This window comes from Trichechus manatus, unplaced genomic scaffold (assembly GCF_000243295.1).
Source record: "Trichechus manatus latirostris isolate Lorelei unplaced genomic scaffold, TriManLat1.0 scaffold00098, whole genome shotgun sequence".
NCBI classification, from domain to species: Eukaryota; Metazoa; Chordata; class Mammalia; order Sirenia; family Trichechidae; genus Trichechus; species Trichechus manatus.
Genome location: NW_004444034.1, coordinates 8,460,949 through 8,481,429, shown reverse-complemented (window position 1 = coordinate 8,481,429; position 20,481 = coordinate 8,460,949). Strand labels below are relative to the sequence as shown.

Here is a 20,481-nt window from a genome sequence, read left to right as displayed (position 1 = left end):
TCTGTGCAAGCCGAGGGGGTAGGTTCCAAACCACACAGCACCGCCTGGCCAGAACGGGCTCCCGACTCAAGAAAGGGAAAAGAAAACAAACAAACAATTCAAAACAAACAAACAAACAAAAGCCCTGGGATCCCAACAGCGCGGCAGCCCAGACCAGGAAGCAGCTCCACACTTGAACACAGCTCCGCAGCTCCTCAGGAAGAAGCAAAGATGGTGCACGGAGCCAGGTATTTGAGCGAAAGGAGGGGGAGGTGGCGAGAGGTAAGGAAGCAATCAAAAGAAGCGGAAAAAAGCAACACCAGCAGCCAACAAATGGCACTCAGAGAGCTGGCCCGTTCCGGTAGGTGGAATCTAAGCAGCTGGTGCTGCCCGGACAAGAGATTGTGGCCACAGGAAGCAGAGGAGGCCAAGTGGTGGTGAAGAAGGGGGCGGGGGAGCATATATCGCAAATTACTGGTTGTTTTGTCTCCCGCTGGAAGCTCCGTGAAGCTGCTTTCTCATACCCCCTATTTGCTGGTCTTTGATAGGAGTCCAAGATGGCAGATCCACGCTTTGTTAGCTGATAGGGGACCTCTGCATGAATCTCTCCTCGTTCTCTGTTCTCTGTCAGTTTTCTCGCTCCATTTTGTGCTTGGCTGAGTTCTTTATCTCTTCATTTGATATTTTAGGGTTTCAGGATTGTTGTTTTCTCCGTTCAGCTTAGTTTTTAGGATCTTTGCTGTTCAGGGACTGCGCGGTGCTTCTGCCTAGAGCACCATTTTGCCAGAAATCCCTCTCTTCATCTGTATCTTATTCTTTTAAAATTTCATTTTTTAAATGTTTTAAGATGAACATGATATATTAATACAGTGTTTATATATAATGCTTATACATAATTTATAACTAAGAATACATGCTTTGAGGTGAGTGCTCCAGAATATGTTACTAATGGGACAGCAATTTAAAAAAAGTCTGATGACCACTGGTTCATGGTCCTGATATAACTGTGGAGTGCAAATTCCAATATCATCATGCAATTAGTAGTAACTGTATGCAAATAAATAGCTAAAAGTGCTGTAGTATTATTTTTTCATGTTAAGTACCAGAATTTTAATACCTCACAATTAATAAAATCTCCATAATTAAATCTTTATTCCATCCTCAGTTTAGGTTATGCCAATAATTTAAAAATAACCCTCTTCAGCTGGGCAGTTTTATTGTGGGCATCCCTTTGTTGTCCCAGATGATGACAATTACCATAAGGACTCTATAACGCTTCGTTTGTCTGCAGAAGATGTGTATTATAAACTGAACACGAGAGGACTGTCAGAATTACAGATGTGTGCATATATCACACACACACAAAATTCTTCACCTGAAAATCCATTCTTCAATGCTAAAGTCTGACTTAACTGTAGGTGGCACGGATGGCTGCCTTCAGATGATTTCCGGAGTTCTGGAAGGGTGCTTCTGGGTAGCAACCTGCCCAGGACTCTGAAACTCCACAGTGATCTACTCTTTTGGGTCTAGAAGGCCCCCAACCCCTCTAATTTCAAGGTCTTGTCATAAACATTATCCTTGTAAAACTGATACTATTTATTAACCCCCTTTAACAGATGAGAAACCAAGGCTTAGAGAAAGAAGATATATGATCACACTATTTTTTATAGAGTTGTAATTTCATTCAGTAAAACGCAGCATTTTAAATGCATAGATTGGTGCACTTTGACAAACATATATACCTATCACACCATTCTTAACGTGGCAGAAGCAAGATTTACACTCCTGTTCTTTTTGTTGTCATTTTCAGAAACACAATCAGGACATTTATAGGAATTGGCATGTCAGATATAAAAAAACTACAGCTAATTTCCAATTCATAATTCATTCATTTTCTAATGTCCATTTGCAGAGTGCCTATGAGGTATAAAAGGCACTATGCTGACAGCTCCATGGGACAAAGAGAGCAAGACAGGACATTCTATCATCTCAGGGCAGAGAGGGCATCAAGCCAAGGGCACAGGGCCTAGAAGAGCAGAGATGAGACAATGCCTATGAACATGTAGTAGTTTTATCCAATGCATATAGAAAGTCTCTTATAACATCATATGCTTTAAGGGCTTAGCAAGTAATTTCACCGATCTTTGAAATAAGAAATCTAACCATATTTAAAAAGAAATACACAAATATCCAAGTTACTTGTACACTGTACTCACTTATAGCTATTAGAAATGATATCCACCTTAAAATGGTTTATGTGATTTTTATTGTTCTTCCAGGGTGGCAGAATATATTTATGCACAAAATTTGGAAAACTGCTCACTGATAAAGCCATTATAGTAATTGCACTGGTTCTGTTTATTAATTTGTCACAATTAAGTCAATAAGAGCTTTACTAATGTCCTATTACTTTATTAGTTTTGAAAGTGATTATCTTAAGAACTTGTCTTAATTGGAAGCCTCTCAATTTACAAGGTACATTGAGCTCTCAGTAGCATCTTAAGATTATTCAACATATGCAGGTCAATTACCAGTAATCACTGTTTTGTACAAATGTTCCATAAAAACTATAGCATGACATGATGAAGAGGAAAAAGGAGCTTTAATTAATAATGCCAAACCCCAACTGACATTTTCAGGATAAAAGGGCGACATGAGCATTCATATGAAGTCTTCCTGAAACTGGGTCTGTTAGTAAAAACTGAATAAGGGAAGATAACAATGCTCCACCTTACAGATGAAGATAATTTGTCATGATTGCTAATCACCAAATTGCACTGCCTGTACTCATGCCCAGCTGCACAATAATTTCCAGATTAGTAAATTACAATTAATTCTTAGTATTGCTCCATCACTTTTCTTCTTTCAGTTAATAAGAGACTGAAATCAATTCTAGTTCATCCCATTTTTTTTCAAACAGATCAACTACAGCTATTATTGCACACGCAGGAAACATCATGGAGTGCTTAATGCACGACTGAGATTGACGCCTTTGAAAATTACTGCCTATAGTATAAATATTGTATATTGACCTTCCAATTTGCATTGAAGATTCAACGCAGTTAGCTGAATAATTACAATGATTAACAGTTGTGAGGGCTGATAAAGTGCCTTGATAGCAGGGCTGATTTTCAAACACCTATTAAAACTCTTCCATAAACTATCGTAATAAACTTCATTAATTATTTGAAAGGTTTGTCCCACACTCACAACATAAGCCTGATCTTGAGATTAATCACAGGAAGAATGGTTGCTGGTTAATTAAAAGCCTGGGGAAGCCAGTTCCTTGAAAAGATTACTCCATTGTTAATATGTGAAGGTATTGCATTTGTATGTGTTCTGACTTGTTCCTAATTTAAATCCTGTATGCAGCACAATTTTCAAATTGCCAAGGCCGATTCACCAATTGTGTGAATACAGTGAACAAAGCTGAATCTGTAAAACACTAATACTGTGCATTTGAAAAACTTGAGATGAAAGCCACTTTGAGTTTGTTGCTTTCTCAAATAACTATAACTGTCCTTAAACAAAACCTTCCTGGTGAGTGTACTGCTTCAACAGTGGTAGGTGATGTAGGGGAGAGTAGCAGTCAGATTTAACAATTCAGTCCCACAACTTTGTACCGACCAAGGTTCTAACTGCCAAAAATTGAAGGGTGAGGAAGGGCTCTCAACAGACTTCCCACATATCACAAGCAATTTTTAAAGGGATTCAAGCAACCCTCTTAAGATATAAAATCAAATTCAAAATTGTCTACATATCACTTTTGAGAAATTTCTGATCCTCATATACTTCAATTTAGCCTTAAAATGTAGGAAGAGTAAAACGTCAGCCAGGATACTCTCATCAATTTTCTGCTCCTGCTCTACCAGAAGCACAGCAGAAGGGTCTGTGGCATATGGGAATTCGTGGATAAAGAGGAAGAGGTGGAGTGGAGAAGTAATGAGGACTGCTGGAGCCACGTTTAGAGACAGATGTGGTTTGCTGTTTCTTCCTCCAGGGAATAAGACACTGAAAACCCCATTTACCTGGGCTTTAACTTCAATTATGACCAGGTGAGTGGAAAGAAAGGCAATAGTTCAGGCATCCTGAGGCTCTTCATGTTCCACTGCCCCACAATGCAGGGCTAAGAAACAGCAAAGCATCCTTTGTTCTGATTGCTTATCCCTTAAGTCTCAAGAAAGGAGGCCGGACTCAAAGTACATTTAAATTAAGAGTTGCTGTCCTTATTGCCCACTTGTAATAAAAAAATGCCTTTAGTTTGGTCAAGCTGTGTGGCTGGCACAGACTTAGTGACTGAAGCTTCGTGAGAGGATTAAACGATCTCAGAATCACTACTGTCCCTCCTACTACTTCAGTGGAAGGATAACTGACTCAGTGCTTTGCCCCTTGCAATGCCCTCAGGTACAGGGCCAGGTCACCAGTGGCTTTATAATAAAGTTGCTTTGCCTGAAGCCACAAGAACTGCTTTGCAGAAACGGCTCTGCTTTTTAATAGTTACTCTGAAGTAGTTAATTAAAAAATGCCTTCTCCCCCCTCTGCTAAAATGGTCCAAAATTTGCTTTGTACTTCATTAGATTGAAGGGGAGAAAAAAAAAGCGCAAGGGGAAAAACGCGTAAACTCTTTTTGGGTAATTAATGTCTGGAATTAGTTGCTTTCCAGAAGAAGCAACAAACTGCTAAAAGTTAAGTGGAAACTTTAGAGTTATTATTAACAAGCATTAATTCATCATAGACAAAGAAACTCCCGACTGGGGATGTTCGGAGTTGGTTGCCTTGCTGAGCAGGTCTGATATTGAAGAATTGAATAGCTCTGAAGGCTCACAGTCATTTTCTATTACAATGGTTCTCAAAATGTGGCCCCCAGACCATCAGCATCAGGATCAGCTGGGATCTTGTTAGAAATGTAAATTCTTTAGTCTTACCAAAAATCTAATGATTCAGAAATTCTGGCAGTAGGGCCCAGCAATATGTGTTTTAACAAACTCTATGGCCAATTCTAGTCTCTAAACCACCGTCCTATTAAAACTGGGTATTTTCAAGACAATTTTCTAATATTTCCAGATTTCAATAATTAAACTGACCATCAGTGGGCAGGGAAAAGTTTTCAAAGGCAACTGGGATGAGACAGGAAGTTATCTTGAGCATATAAATACAAGACTTAAAGCAGTGATTCTTAACCCTAGATGAATATTACACGCTCTGGGGGCTTTTAAAAAATGCCAGGACTCTACTCCAACTGAAACAGAATGTGGGGTGGGGAAGGGGAGGTGTGTGGGGAACGGGAAGGAGGCAGAAATTATATAAACCAAAAAAAAAAAAAAAATATATATATGTATATATTTTTTTTGGTTTTAACAAAGAGAAGTTTATTTCCTCAGTCAAAGTAGGCTAAAAGTCCAAATTCAGGGCGTCAGTTCTAGGGGAATGCATTCTCTTTGTCAGCCTTCTTCTCTTCAGTTTTCCCCTGGACTACGAGCTTCTCGGCATAGGGACCCTCCAAAGGACGTGCTCTGCTCCCGGCACTGCTTTCTTGATGGTATGAGGTCTCCCTGTCTCACTGCTCACTTCTGTCTTTTATATCTCAAGAGATTGCCTCAGGACACAATCCAGTCCTGTAGATCAGGTCCTACCTTACTAACACAACTGCCACCCATCTTCCCTCATTAACATCATAGAGGCAGGTTTACAACATACAGGAAAATCACACAGTACCAGAAATCATGGCCCAGCCAAACTGATATACACATTTTTTTGGGGACATAATTCAAACCATGACATTCCACCCTCTGGCCCCCAAAAAATCACATCCTTGCAACATGGAAAACATATTCGCCACATCATATCAAGTCCAAAATCCAAAAATTCCTTTTCATCTGTGAAATCTAGAATACAAGTTATCTGCTTCCAAAGGTACAATGGCAGAACAGGCACAAGCCAGACATTTCCATTACAAATGGGAAAAACTAGAGGAAAATAAGTGATAACAGGGACCAAGCAAGTCAGCAGAACACATTACATTAGCCCTCAAGGCTTTGAAAATAATCTTCTGTTCTCTGAGACAATTTACACAATAGCCCTGCCCTCTAGACTCTAGGTATTGGCCACCGTCTCTGGATTTTGAGCGGAGGCCCCTCAGCCCTGGGCTTCAGCTCCGCCTTCCAGGCCCACTGGACAGCAACTCTGCTCCCTTGGCTTTAGGCGCACCATTCTCCTAGTCCATCGGAGTGACAACTCCACCCTTAGAAACACCAGAGGCCATGGCTCCACACTTTGAAACTCATGAGGTCATGGCCATACCTTTTGAGGCTGAAGCAGCTCGGCTTCTTGTGTCTCTTGTCTCTTCAGCTTCTGCTTCCTGTGGCCTCTCAGCCTTCGGGCCTCACGCCCGCATCTGCCCTGCTGGGGCAAGCGTTCCAAAGCTCAGTAGCTCCACCGGTAAGTGCCCGGAGGCACCCCACTCCACCAGGAAGCCTTCTTAGCACAGGCACTCAGCTCCCTCGCTCCGTAGGTAGGCAAGCCTAGCTCCACTGATAAGTGCCCAGAGGCACCCCACTCTGCCAGGAAGCCTCCTGCTCACAGGCATTCAGCTGTCTCGCTCTGTGGGTCGGCTCCAGCGCCGTCTTTCACCGGTCTCCTGGTTCTGCTGCTGTTGGTTCTCTGCTGCTGCTGCTTCTCTGCTGCTGTAGGTTCTCTGCTGCTGCCGAACGTCTATCCATTCACAGTTTTAAAACCGCTTCCACGTTTTAGGTATCTGTTAGAGCAGCACCCCACTCTCTCAGTACCAAATTCTGTCTTAGTCATCTAGTGCTGCCATAACAGAAATACCACAAGTGGTTGGTTTTAACGAAGAGAAGTTTATTTCCTCACAGTCAAAGTAGGCTAAAAGTCCAAATTCAGGGCGTCAGTTCCAGGGGAAGTCTTCCTCTCTCTGTTGGCCTTCTCATCAGTGTTCCCCTGGACTAGGAGCTTCTCAGTGCAGGGACCCCGGTCCAAAGGACGCGCTCTGCTCCTGGCACTGCTTTCTTGATGGTATGAGGTCCCCCAGAAATGATATTTTTTATTTAAAAATTTCCCCAGTTATTCTAAAGCACTGGGAAGGTTGAGGATCACTGAGATAAAGCAATTTAGACCCTTAATAAAATTAGACCCTTAATAAAAGATGAACAGCCTTTGTACACCTGTAAAAAGTTGAACTGGCAAAAACTGTGTGACAGATACATTTACAACAATGACAAAACAAAAAAACAAAAAAAAAAAAAGAGTAGCTGCCGAGCCTGATTACGTACAACCAAAAACCTCATGGGATTTGGCTTCTTGGTTTAGAGGTTCAGGGTCATGGTTTCACAGGGCATCCCAGTTATTTGGCCTAATAACGTATTTACTGCCTCTGTTCTACCTCCCAGTTTGATGCGTAGTGTCTGGGGTCTTAAACGCTTGCAAGCAGCCATCCAAGGCACAACAATTGGTTTCTACTTACCTGGAACAACAGAGGAGGGAGAGTCAGTAATAGGAGGAGGATGTAGAATTTGTGGCTAATTGCCTCCATCAACAACTGCCTCCTTTGCCATAAGACCAGAAGAATTGGATGGAGCCTGGCTACCATTCCTGAACATTTTGATCAAAGATTCTATAGAAGACTGCTGATCAAAAGAGGAAATGCAGAACAGAATTTCCAATTCAAATGGACTCCAGACTTCCCGGAGCCATGAAGGTTGGATGAATCCCTGAAACTTTGCCCTGAGATAATCTTTAAACCTTAAACCAAAAATAACCCCTGCAGTCTCCTTTAAACCATACAATAGTTTAGCTTAACTAGCAGAAAATGTCTGCCTTGAGCATTGTGTTTTTTAAGAACTATCTATTGATCAAACTGACAGCAGTAACTCAAAGATTAGATAGGAACCTTAGAGGGCAGTGAATTCATGTCAGTGGGGGAGGAACAACTCAGAAAAGGAGGGTGAGAAAGGTTATACAACTCAAGAATGTAATCAATGTCACTAAATGATACATGTAGAAACTGCTGAATTGGTGTATGTTTTGCTGTGTATATTCTCAACAACAACAAAATAAATAAAATTATATGTATTAAAAAAAAGGTGAACAGCCTAGAACTAGGGAAACAGGGCTATATGGATATTTATAGCAAGAATACATTGATTGGGTTTGTACCATATTAATTACACATTAGCTAGCACGAGGGAGTTAGGAAAAGATTATAACATTTTACTGCCTCACTGGCTTCTTAAATATTATGGATTGAGCTGTTCTAATTTCTAGAAGAGAAAATTCATCAATAAATATAATTTTAGGAAATAATTCGAATTTTGATCTTACAGGTTGCATTTACTTGAAATGAATGAAGAGTAATAATTTAAAAAAATTACATAATAAAGAACAGAATTAAGAAAAACACTGCCCGGTCCTGTGAGGATGGCACAGGACCAGATACTATTTCCTTCTGTTGTACACAGGGTTGCTATGTGTTGGAGCTGACTCGACAGCACCTAACACCAATTAAAAAAATAATAAATGCTTGAGCATAGAGCCACCATCATCCTATATGCACCACACCGAGATAATTCTACATTTCTAGCTGGTTCTACCAATACCTCCTTCCTTCTTGACATAGGAAAGTTGAGGCTCAAGTTTGGAAAATAGGCTGGGAGACTTGGTGGCTTAAAAACTAACCCCACCACACACTAGTTGCCGTCAAGTTGATCCCAACTCATGGCGACCGCATGTGTGTCACAGTAGAACTATGCTCCATAGAGTTTTCAAGGCTGATTTTTCGGAAGTAGATTTCCAGGTCTTTCTTCCGAGGTGCCTCTGGGTGGACTTGAACTTCCAGTCTTTGGGTTAACAGCTTAGAGGGTTAACCATTAGCCCCACCCAGGGACTCATGAAGATGACATAAAAGGGCATCAGAACCAAGGTAATGAAACATTGAGAACAAGACCGTAAATTAATAATAATTCCACTTTATATTTATTTATATAGCACCTTGTAATTTTTAACCTTCTTTCACATATTAATCATTAGATTCCCACAAAAGCCTTGTGAGGTCATCAAGATAGATGCTACTGTTGTTATTCCACTTTTATTTATGAGAAGACAAACACAGATAGGTTAAGTGAATTATCCAAGGCTGAGAGCTATACAGGTAGCCCCCGACTTACAATAGCGTTCCATTCCAACAACTCTGTCATAAGTTGGTTTTGACATAAGTCGAATACCTCATTTTTTTTTAAAGTTTTCATTATTGTTGCCTTTTATTATCAGTATCTTTATAAATCTGATCTTTATTTGTGTTTGGTGCTTGGCATGAGAATGATAACATCAGCAAATTACGTGCTGCAACATCCTATGTAGTATATATTACTAATGACGAAATGTACAAAAAAAAAAAAAAGGACAGTCGTTTAAGAGCGGTTCATCGTAACTCAGATACATTGTAAACCAGGGACTACCTGTACTGACAATGTTAATAAACAGCAGCTTTAACTACGTAATGATATACTAATGTCTGATGTTAATAACTTTGTGCATGTCAGTTTTAAAGCCTTAAAGTGTAGTTAATTGCTATTTCTGGGATAGTATAAATGGATAAATGAATTAAAATAGATAAAAGAGGAACATCCAATATAATAAAACAGCCAAACGGGGAAAAAAATTCATAAAGAAGGCTAGCTGGCTTAAAATACTTGGAAAGACTTTAACTTCTTTTTTTTTTTTCTTTTCTAGAGTTGGTGGAACTTGTCTTTGAATTCTTAACAGATCCATAAAACATATAAATAAAACAAACTGTAAGATGCAGCTCTGATTTTATACTCAGGCTTATATCATTGCTACAGAACATTTTTTTGATAATTAAGCAATTTTTTTTGCCTCTTTGAATACTAGCAAATCATGAAATCAGTTTGATCTGTTTATGTTCAGAAAATTTGCTTATTGCTATTTATATAATTGCTGCTTCATTTTAAAACATAATACACTTTTTTTCAAATCTGAAACCAGAAACTTTGAAAAAGGATTAGCAAATTAATAATGCAAAAGTGTGCATTTCAATTGTCAAGTAAAAACACAGAGAGATACATGGAAACTTTAAAAAATATTTAACCTAATTAGACTGTCTTTCATAGTTACTGTTTACTAAAACTAACCAACTATAACTTAATATTTAAGCATTTTACACCACCAAAGTACTAAGAAATCCAACAAGGGAGCTATTGTCTTTTGTTAAAATATACTTAACTACACTCTTTACACAGGATTATCTTCCACTGTTATAAAACATCAAGCTATGTACCATTCTTAATTAAAGCTCCATTTCAGTTAAAGTAAAGCAATTTGCAATTGAACTATAATAATATAAACTACAATGAAACTAAAGACATAGTATGCATTTGTGTTGGATAATTAGAATAATCAGTAACTAAAGCTTACAAATAGTAAATAAAAACAGGTGAGGGAATTGTGCTTCATTCATCACCTCGCTAACTAATGAGTCTAAATGGAGACCAGTCATTACATGCCTTGATGGTGTGCAATAAAAGCACAGTCGACAGTTCCACTAACCTAATGTAACTACCAGACTAGTGTCAGTTCAGAAAAACCCACAAAGACAAACAAGCGATAAAATAATATATAGCTAAAACTAACTCATTTATCAAGAAAGACAGAATAATTACTAGGAAAGCCCAGACTGTATGCCCTGTGACAGAAATGAATAACGGGAACATTAACTACATTATTTTAAATTAAGGACACACTTTAGGAAACCCAAAATCTAATAAGTCTACTCTACCAAGGCTTGCATTATACCTAGAAATACAGAAACGGTGAAATGCTTAATTTTACAAGCCACAGAGGTGATTTTTCTTACTCAGGTTGGAGAAAAAAAATGTATTGCTGATTGTAATAACAAGATCAGACATCAAACTTTGACATTTTCACATTAGAGAAATTGAGTTCTACCAAAATCTAATCTATTAAAAAGGCAATGATTTCCTTTTAGCAAAGATGTTAATGTAACATATGCATCTTCATTCTACAACTGTATTGACGAAGCAAGCACATTAGTGTAGTCAGGTACTGGCTATAACACCTAAGCTGTTTTTCAATCAGATTACTAATTGCTATTAAATCACAATTCCTATTAAATTACAACTTAATACAACAACTCTTCGGTAAATAATTACAGATGTAGCAAAAGAGATAATTTTAAAGTATTTTTTTCTGAATCAGATTTTGGAGTGGAATTCCTAATGCAGCACCTGAATAAATTATTTAGGTCTCTGCATATTCTTAGTTTGCACAAATCCTGAGAATCCAATTTGGCTTATTAGTCTTTTGGCTTCAAATACATAGAGCTCCCTAGTTCAAAATACTGCTTGCTTTAAATCCAACCCGGTGAGTACTTATTATTTCTCCTTGGCACAAACTAACATTTGTCAATTACATATGTGAGTGTATAACATAAAAAATATATATCCTGCTTTACCAACCAGGCTGTGGATCCCCTGAGGCAAAGACCATGTCTGTGATCTTCTTGAATAAAGTGAAGAGAAGCAGAAAATGTTCCAACACACACAATACACTCAGGACCTAGCATGAAATCTTCATCACAGCAGGGACTTAAAGAAATGCTTATTATTATTATTATTTTTTTGACAAAGGTAAAGAAACTATCTTTAGACAATAACCTGAATGCTAGAGGAATGTGAACAGGTAATACCAATAAGTTCACATTTTTGTTAATATATAGGTGTTGACAAAGAGCAGCATCTATCACTATTTCCAAAATTGAGATGGGAGAGCAGAATTATGACATTACAGCCAGCATAATCTGTGCCTCTCCCATCATAATTCTTGCCAACAGCTTCAAAGTCAGTCAACAGTGAATAAGTAGAAATTCTAAAAAGTATCCTCAGACACTCTTTTTCTCTTAGGCATTCTTCTACAAACAGTCCCTTATTCTGAGAAGACAATTAAGAAAATATGATTTTGCCAGGCATATTTTTCCCCTCTCTTTTGAAACTTCTGCTGGTGACAGCCTTCAAAAAACTACAAAAGAGTCTCCACGCCAGCTGTCTCTTATCCCCTGGCCCATACTGTGAAAATAGAGATTCAGAAGTAACAGCACATATGCACTGTTGATGTGAACAGCACATCCTGAAATGTAATTATTGCAGGTAAATATGAAATGTCATTTTCTTCCCCTACAGGAAATTTCTTCAGATGAAAAATCAGCTTCACAGCTGGGAGGAGCGCGGGTTAGACGAGTGCACTTGATTGGGCACAGGGACAGGAAGAATTTCAGTGGATTGATATTACAATTAATTTTGCCAGCGCTTATTGTGTGAATTTGGGTAAGTAGCTGCTACTTAGCAAATGGGACTGAAAGTAGATGACATATATATTTTTTAAAAATTCACACAGGTTGCCAAGAACAAATTTAAAAGTGTTCTTATCAGCTGCCCAATGGTCACCTAATTTCCTCTAGTTTAACGTGAAAACATTAGAGAAAACACAATATGGCACATTATTTTTCACAATTGCAGTTTTCTTTCACATATACAATTTTCCTTTCTTTGAAACTAAATATAAAAACTCTAATGTAAAATACTGTAAATACAATATCTTATACAGATTTTTGAATACCCCAGTTAATGAGTTTCTAAGAAGTATAAATCTGAAAGATAAGAGGGGATTAAGCATTTAATTTAGAGGTATTCCTTTATGTACTGAAAAATATCTCCACTGTACACTAAGATAGATTTAACTAAGGGACAATCCACTTGGTTGTTAGAAAAAAACACTAAGTTAAACATATGCTTTAAAATAATCCAGTTTCTCATGTTTATTTCAAGAGAGTAATTAAAAGATACCAGCACCTTACCATAATTTACTGAACTACTGCAAAAATAGAGCCCCTTTCTAGAAGGTTCGGCAGACCTTTACCCCACTTTACCCCTTCCAGAAAGCAACAGGAACTAGCTCCACAGAATCTTAGGGTAGAAGGTTTGAGCAGTCATCCCCTCCAGGACTTTAAAACATGCAGTCCTTAGGTTTCTAGGTGGGCTCCCACAGTACTGTTAACTTTTTGAAATTATGTAAAAATCTGTTTACTCAGGAATATGTATTTCATGAGAAGAGGCCCATGTTTCATCACAATCTCAAAGTGGTCTGGACCTAGAACCAGGTCTCTTGATAACCAACAAACTCCATGCACTATTATGCCCATGTCATTTTTCTCAGAGGGTAGGTAAGGAAAAACGTGATCATTCTGCACAGCATTTTTGTAAGCATATTTTATTACAGGAAAGAGAGTAGTTGTATCTTGGTCAAAATACTACCTACAAATACAAAGTCTTGGAAGCTAATATAGAAAGTCTACAGGAGCTAAATTAAAAAAATCATGGGCCGTTAAACTAGCACCAAGCCAAGCTCATATCCAATCCTGCCTTAAGGCCCTGCGGCATATACTGAGATCTTCAAGCTGACAGAGAAAGCCTTAGGACCTCTGAAGGGAAAAACACATCCTCAGACATCAATAATACAATAGAGCACAACCTCAATTTAACCTGGCCTAGAGGTGTGACTCTCCACATCCCACTGCCTCCATGCCTGCACCCCAGCCCTAAACACACACACACTACAGACAGGTACAGGTCATTCATTTCATAGTCTAGGTACATGACATAACATTTAACTGATTTATTAGCCAAAGAAAAAAAGAAAACCACCCAATAATAATTAATTTCATGAGTGAAGTGTTTAGGAAAGAATGTCACTGAAATAATTAAGAAAAAATGTGCGTAACTGTAGACCTGGCAAACCACCTGATATAACCTCTTGGTGTTTTTAAAAACAGAAAACTTTAATTTGTTCCTGTGCATCAGTGTGTACAAACTCCTAAGTACTCTTTTACTGTATTATGTTAGGCAAATTAAGGAGTCCTGGTGACACAAGGGTTAAAGCACTAACTGCTTTACACATGTTAGCATTTTGAACCCCCTGGCCACTGCACCAGAGAAAGATTTGGCCATCTGCTTCCGTAAGGATTTACAACCTTGGAAACTCTGTGGGACAGTTCTACTCTGTCCTATAGGTTCCCTATGAGTCGGAACAGACTCCACGGCAACGGGTTTGGTTTTTTTTTTTTGGTTAGGCAAATTACTTAATCTCTCTGTGACTCAAGTTCCCTATTAGTAAAATGAGGATAACAACGGTGTAACTACCTTATTGGCTGTTGTGAGGATTAAATGTGGTAATACTTGTGAAGGGCCTAGAACAATGCTTCACATTTTATTTTGATAATAACAACTATCATCATCATCACAAAGAGGCACATATGCAACTGATTGCTTATGGGGAGAAAGGAATTAAGAATGAAGCTTAAGACAAAACTGTTAATTAACAAATGCTCATGCTTTCATAAAAATTCAAAGTACTCTCTCAGGAATACTAGGAAATCTGCTCAGCCCAGGTTGTTCTTGGGGGCACACTTCCATGGACTTAGCATACCTGAGTTCTTCACGCAAATGGGATAAGAAGATTGGATAAATCTGCGTCAATGGAGCAGTTTCTTCTTACAACTGTGGGCTGAGCAGTCGCCAGTGCTCAAGTCTCAGTTACACCAACCTCCTTGTATGGGGGATGTGACCGGTCCACGTGTTTTGGCTTCTGTAATATCTCTGATCAGTAGCTTAACTGAAGTACGTGCTTTTAGGAAGTTCTGTTTCCTGAGAAGTGAAATGTTTTGATGACAATTTTCAAGATCATGTCTGGCTTGGATGACTCTGTTGGGGTCATGATATCCCATGACAGGGACCCACTGGAGACAACAGAACACTGACAAACTAATAGCTTCCAACACAAGGACAGGCCCTAAGACTCCCAATGAAGTCAATTAGTCACTGATATCATTCAAGTAGTTATCCATCTAGTGTCTACTTGTCAGACCACAATCTCAGATATTTCAACTTAAATATGTTGTCAAAAATGAAGAGTTTTACCTTTTCATATTCAGCAATGCCCAAGGTATTCCAGAGGGAGTATGAAATGCAGGTAGCAATTTTACCCCAAGTTCCACTGCTTTCTTTCGAAATATCTGAAAAGTTAAACAGTTAAATAAGCTACTAATGCAAGCAAAACAAAATGTAGTAATAGTACTAGTAGTACAATAGTACTGTTCTACTTTCAAATTCTCTGTATACAAAAAAGGAAATATTTCTCAAATTCATAAAACTGCTTCCTTTTTTGTGAAGTATTCACTAACACAAGGATGGTCCAGAAGGCCAGCATGTTGCAGGGTATTTATTCTCAATGTTGAATGCATATGAGAATACATGGAGGGAGGATGGAATGATTTTAATAATACTGATGTCTGAGTCCCACTTCTATGATCTGGGGCCCTGGGATCAGAACTTTCGGAAGTTCCCCAAGTGATGCCACACAATTCAAATGTTCAGGCCAGTTTGAGAACCACTGATGTTGGAGAATAAGTCCTGGACTGAGAATCAGGAAATCTGGCCCTTTCCTGGCTTCAGCACACTTACTTGCTGGGGCAAAGAGAAAGAAGAAATTTTAAAAAGACTTGTATGTCCTCTCAGGCCCTTGCAGCTTTAACTTTCTCTTACTTAAGTGTAGGTAACAAGGAAGATACACAGTTAAATTAGGTATAGATTCTGCCCATATGGAGGTCAGAGTTTAGTAGGCAAGATAATACATGCACATAAATACCTAGAACATAGATAAAATGAGGGAGATATGAAAGGAGATAAAATCCTATCAATTCAGTAAGGCTTTATGGCGGAGGTAGCATTTAGATGGGGATTGTATCCACATACAATGAGCCCTGGTGGCACAGTGGTTAAAAGCTCAAGCTGCTAACCAAAAGATCGGCAGTTTGAATCCACCAGCTGCTCCTTGGAAACCCTATGGGGCAGTTCTACTCTGTCCTATAGGGTCACTATGAATCAGAATGAACACGACAGCCAACTGGTTTGGTTTCTTTCCTTTTTTTCTAGTATGTAGTATTTAATTGGGGCTAATAATAACAGAGATTGGAGTGATAAGTGGAAAGTGAAGGGGACATTCTTGAAGGGATCAGTGTAAGCACAGATGGAGTTAAGTGGGGGCCAGCAAAAGAAACAGGGAATAGGTCCGTCTGCCTGACAGAATGGGAATACTGGTAAATAAAGTCGGACATCTATAGCAGGGGCCAACGTCATGGAGGGTCATGAATGTAAAAGGCTAAGAATCTTATTCTGCTAGGATGGGAAAATTTTAAAACTTTCTGAACAGCCAATTCATTTGAGCAAAACTGTGCTTTAGCAAGATTAATTAGTTTTAGGTCACTGAAGGAAGGACTGGTGCTTTGTCCCTTCTCCTTATCTACAGTGCAGGACTAAGCACGGTGGGCTGGAAACTTAGTATTTCCTTCTGCCTTCTCCTCAAACAAGGGAGACATGAGAGAGGCTGGGAGAGAGCTAAAAAAGCATGGAGAATGGAAGCAAAGTCCTCTCGCAGCCTATGGGAAGCATTTGTTAAAGCTACATCAGAGAAGTCATGTGTGGCTTCTCCAGAGGAAAAGGTTCCAGTCCTAACTCTTGCTTCAAGGTCTGAGCCTCTCCACAAAGAAGTCCAGCATGAGGGTTCCCAGACTGAAGATGATCAAGTAACGCCAATGTTGAGGCTACTTCCTAAACCCTTCTCTTTTGGAATCTAATTCTCATTTAGTAATGAAAGTCAAGAAAAAAAATGAGTTTTAATATAAAACTCTGGTTGACAGTCAGTTTGGACAAACCGACTTCCTTGTATACAAATAGGGACAAGTATACATTTGTAGTATATAGAAAGCAGTAAAAATAGGGGTAACTTTTTTTTTCTTGAATTACTATACAATTCTCTTCAATGGGGATAACCTCTTGTTTCAACAACTAATGGTATATGGGAGGAGAGGAGAAAGAAAATACATACTAAAAGTATATCCTACCTCCCTTCCCTTTCTCTGCCTGACTCTAGAGCATTCCAGGTTACCTTCTACTATAAGGGTTTATCTAATCATTGGCAGGCTGTCCATTGACTTTCTGGTTTCCATCCAATTTCTTAAGCTGTTAATGCCTTTTCAAGATACTACATAACACAGAAGTCAAACTATATAATTAAATACCATTTTGGATGTTGTAACCATATGGTATGGGAGTTAAGGGCTCAGGCTTGGATGTCACAATGCCTGTTTTTGAATCCTGGGTTTACTTCAAGTTGGGTAATCTTGGGCAAGTTGCTTAACATCTCTGTGCCTAAGCATCCTCATCTATAAAATGGGGATAATAGCAGGGTTTACCTTTTAAAGGTTGTGGAGAGAAATAAATGAATTACGATACTTAAAGAGCTTAGGACACACAGTCATCATTCAAAAGAGGTTAGTTGTAGTTTTTAGGATGCTAATGAGGATTTATTTTCCCAAGAACTTTCCTTATTTACTGCCTGAAATTCTTCCTTGTTTTGGGTTTTCTCCAACTGCTGTTTTAGTGCCTTCTACTCAGATTTGTTCTTTCTTTCTCACCCTGTCTCTCACTCCTCCTCCCCCTCCCCCTCCAGTAACACACACATAAAACCAAAAAACAAAACAAAAAAAATGTTGTCAAGTAGATTCTGACTCATGGCGACCCCATGTGTGATAGAGTTAAATTGCTCCATGCGGTTTTCAAGGCTGTGACCTTTCCAAAGCAAATCACCAGGCCTTTGTTCCGAGGTGTCTCTGGATGGGTTTGAACCATCAACCTTTTGGTTAGTGGCTAGATGCATTACTGTTTATGCCACCAGGTCTGTGCGTGTGCGTGCACACACACACACGCGTGCACAAACACACAATCATGAGTATTACAGAGGCTAATGGAAAGTTAAATTAGCGTGTGTATGGCTTCTCTAGTAGCCCTGGTGGCACAGTGGTTAAGTGCTCAGCTGCTAACTGAAAGGTCTCTGGTTCGAACTCACCAGCCACTCCATGGGAGAAAGATGTGGCAGTCTGTTGTGGCAGTCTGTTTCCATAAAGATTACAGCCTTGGAAACCCTATGGGGCAGTTCTACTCTGTCCTATAGAGTCTCTATAAGTCAAAATCAACTCAATGGCACACAACAACAACAACATGGCTTCTCTAAAACTCACTGCTGTAGAGTCGACTGTTGAGTCATGTTGTTGTTGCTGTGTGCCACTCAGTTGATTTTGACTTATAGAGACCCTACAGGACACAGCAGAACTGCCCCAGAGGATTTCCTAGGTTATAAATCTTTATGGGAGCAGACTGCCGGGTCTTTTCTCCTATGGAGTGACTGGTGGGTTTGAACCTCAACCTCTGATTACAGGTGAGAGCTTAACTATTGCTCCACCAGGGCTTCTAGAGAACCCATCCACACACTGATTTAACTTTCCATTTTTGTTCTAGTTCTGTACTCCTATTTGTGGGCTCAACATCACAATTTGGGTATTTTGTTGTTTTCTGAAATGTAACATGTCTAAAATGGAATCAGTGATTTAATGTCCCAGGAAAATTTCCCCAGTTCCATCAGTGACACTACTGTTTGGTCAATCCCTGGGACATGAGAGAGCAGATGTTTGGCTTTTGATTTATTACTCATTACTCTTCAGTCATTATCCTGCAGTTACTGTTGATTTCTCTAAAATGTCTCGAATACAGCTCACTCCCTTTCCCTGATATCAGCATTGTCTATGTTTTCATCACCAAACACAATAAAACAGTATGATTTAAAAAAAAATAGGAAGGAAAGTCCCACCTCGTCTCCCATTCTCCAGATTTTTCCTCGTTTCCATTAATCTGTATCTGTATTAGTAAATATCTCTTTTTATCATACAACTTTCTTGCTGTTTTCAAAAACATCAGGCCAAAACTGCTCCACTGACTTTTCAAGGGCCTCTATGAATCAGACCTACCTATTATAAAACCACTGTTTCTCTTTTCTGAAAGACTGCTCTGGCTCCAGCTTGAGTCTTCATGGCCTGAAGCATTCACTGAAATTCAGTCTGTTTGCATAGTTCTCAATCCTGACACACCCTATTCTGCCTAAACCAAAAAACCCATTGCCATTAAGTGGATTCCAACTCATAGTGACCCTATAGGACAGGGTAGAACTGCCCTACAGAGTTTCCAAGAAGCACCTGGTGGATTTGAACTGCTGACCTTTCAGTTAGCAGCCGTAGCACTTAACCACTACACCACCAGGGTTTCCCTATTCTGCCTACTGCTGGTCAACCCAAATTCACCCATTCTTCAAGGGCCAGGTCATGTCCCAACTCCAGGTCAAGATCTTTGCCTTAATGAATTCCCACACTGACAAACAGCATCACACAATATAGTATTTGGTTACACAAGGCAAGATACAGGTTGCTACATGTTTCTTTGTGCTACTCTCTTGTATCCTCAATTTTTTTTTTTCTTTCTAAAGTCAGGGAGAAAGACCTGTATTCCTCCTTCATTGCCTATTATAAACATTCAGTCTAGATTAGCTCATTTTTTATTTAAATTTATTGATATCACCACAGTGCTCCTATGAAATAAGAAGGTATTTATGTTGTCAGTTAGCAGGTGAGGAAACAGAGGCACTTTCCCACCTCAGAGTTTTTGCCATTGCTGTTCTCTCTGCCTGCAGTGCTCTTTCCCTAGCTCTGTATTTGCCTCATTCATTCTTATCTTCAGGAATCAGCTTAAATGTCCTCTCTTAAGAGAGGTCTTTTCTAACAACCCCATATAAAACTGGCCAGCCTCATTTATTGTCTTCCACATCACCTTGTTTACTCCTGTCCCACTATTTATCATGTCATACTTATTTGCTTACATGTTTATTGCCTGAGAACTCCACTACATGTAAGCTCAATGAGGGTGTGGACTTTCTGGCATGTTTGTTGCTATGCAGCTACCCAGTATCCAGCAAAGTAGCTGGTATTCAATAAATGGTCATTTAATAAATGAGTGAATCAATCGAAGATTAATTAATATACCTGGGCCACTGTAATGAGAAACCATTAATACTCTAGTGTTTGCACAGCGCTCCATCCAATTCCACTAGCTTCCATTGTCTATAAATAATCATGTCAAGTATTCTTGCAGTACGATGGATCGCTTTTGTGTGGCCTTTCTTGCCATCGTCTTGTAACTCCCACTCAAGTGATTAGGCAGGACTGTGCAGATAGGGTAATTACGGCCCACCAAGGGGATTGGTCAGTTTTGCCTTAAAAGAGAGACAATTCCAGAGCAAAGAATCCCACTACCACCAAGCCAGGGGCGAAGAGCACATCCTTTGGACCCCGGATCCCTGCAATGAGAAGCTCCTGGAACCAGGAGACTGACGGAGGGGGTCGGGGGTAGGGAAAGAGAGAGTTGTAACCCTGAAGACGGTGAAAAGCAGTGGTGGGGAGACCAGCAGGAGACCATTCTGTGGGCTTTCCAGCCCATGGAGCAAGAAAACCGAGTGTCT

At 39.3% G+C, this 20,481-nt stretch overlaps 1 protein-coding gene across 3 annotated transcripts in view; it reads right to left on the bottom strand.

Annotated features, from left to right (window-relative positions):
* MAN1A1 (mannosidase alpha class 1A member 1) overlaps window positions 1-20,481 on the bottom strand; it is a 198,628-nt gene that overhangs the window by 64,054 nt on the left and 114,093 nt on the right. For all 3 annotated transcript variants that reach the window (XM_023737188.1, XM_023737187.1, XM_004382733.2), the window contains exon 6: window positions 15,000-15,094. In XM_023737188.1, coding sequence (XP_023592956.1) covers window positions 15,000-15,094 — 95 coding nt within the window. The remainder of the gene's footprint in view (window positions 1-14,999; window positions 15,095-20,481) is intronic.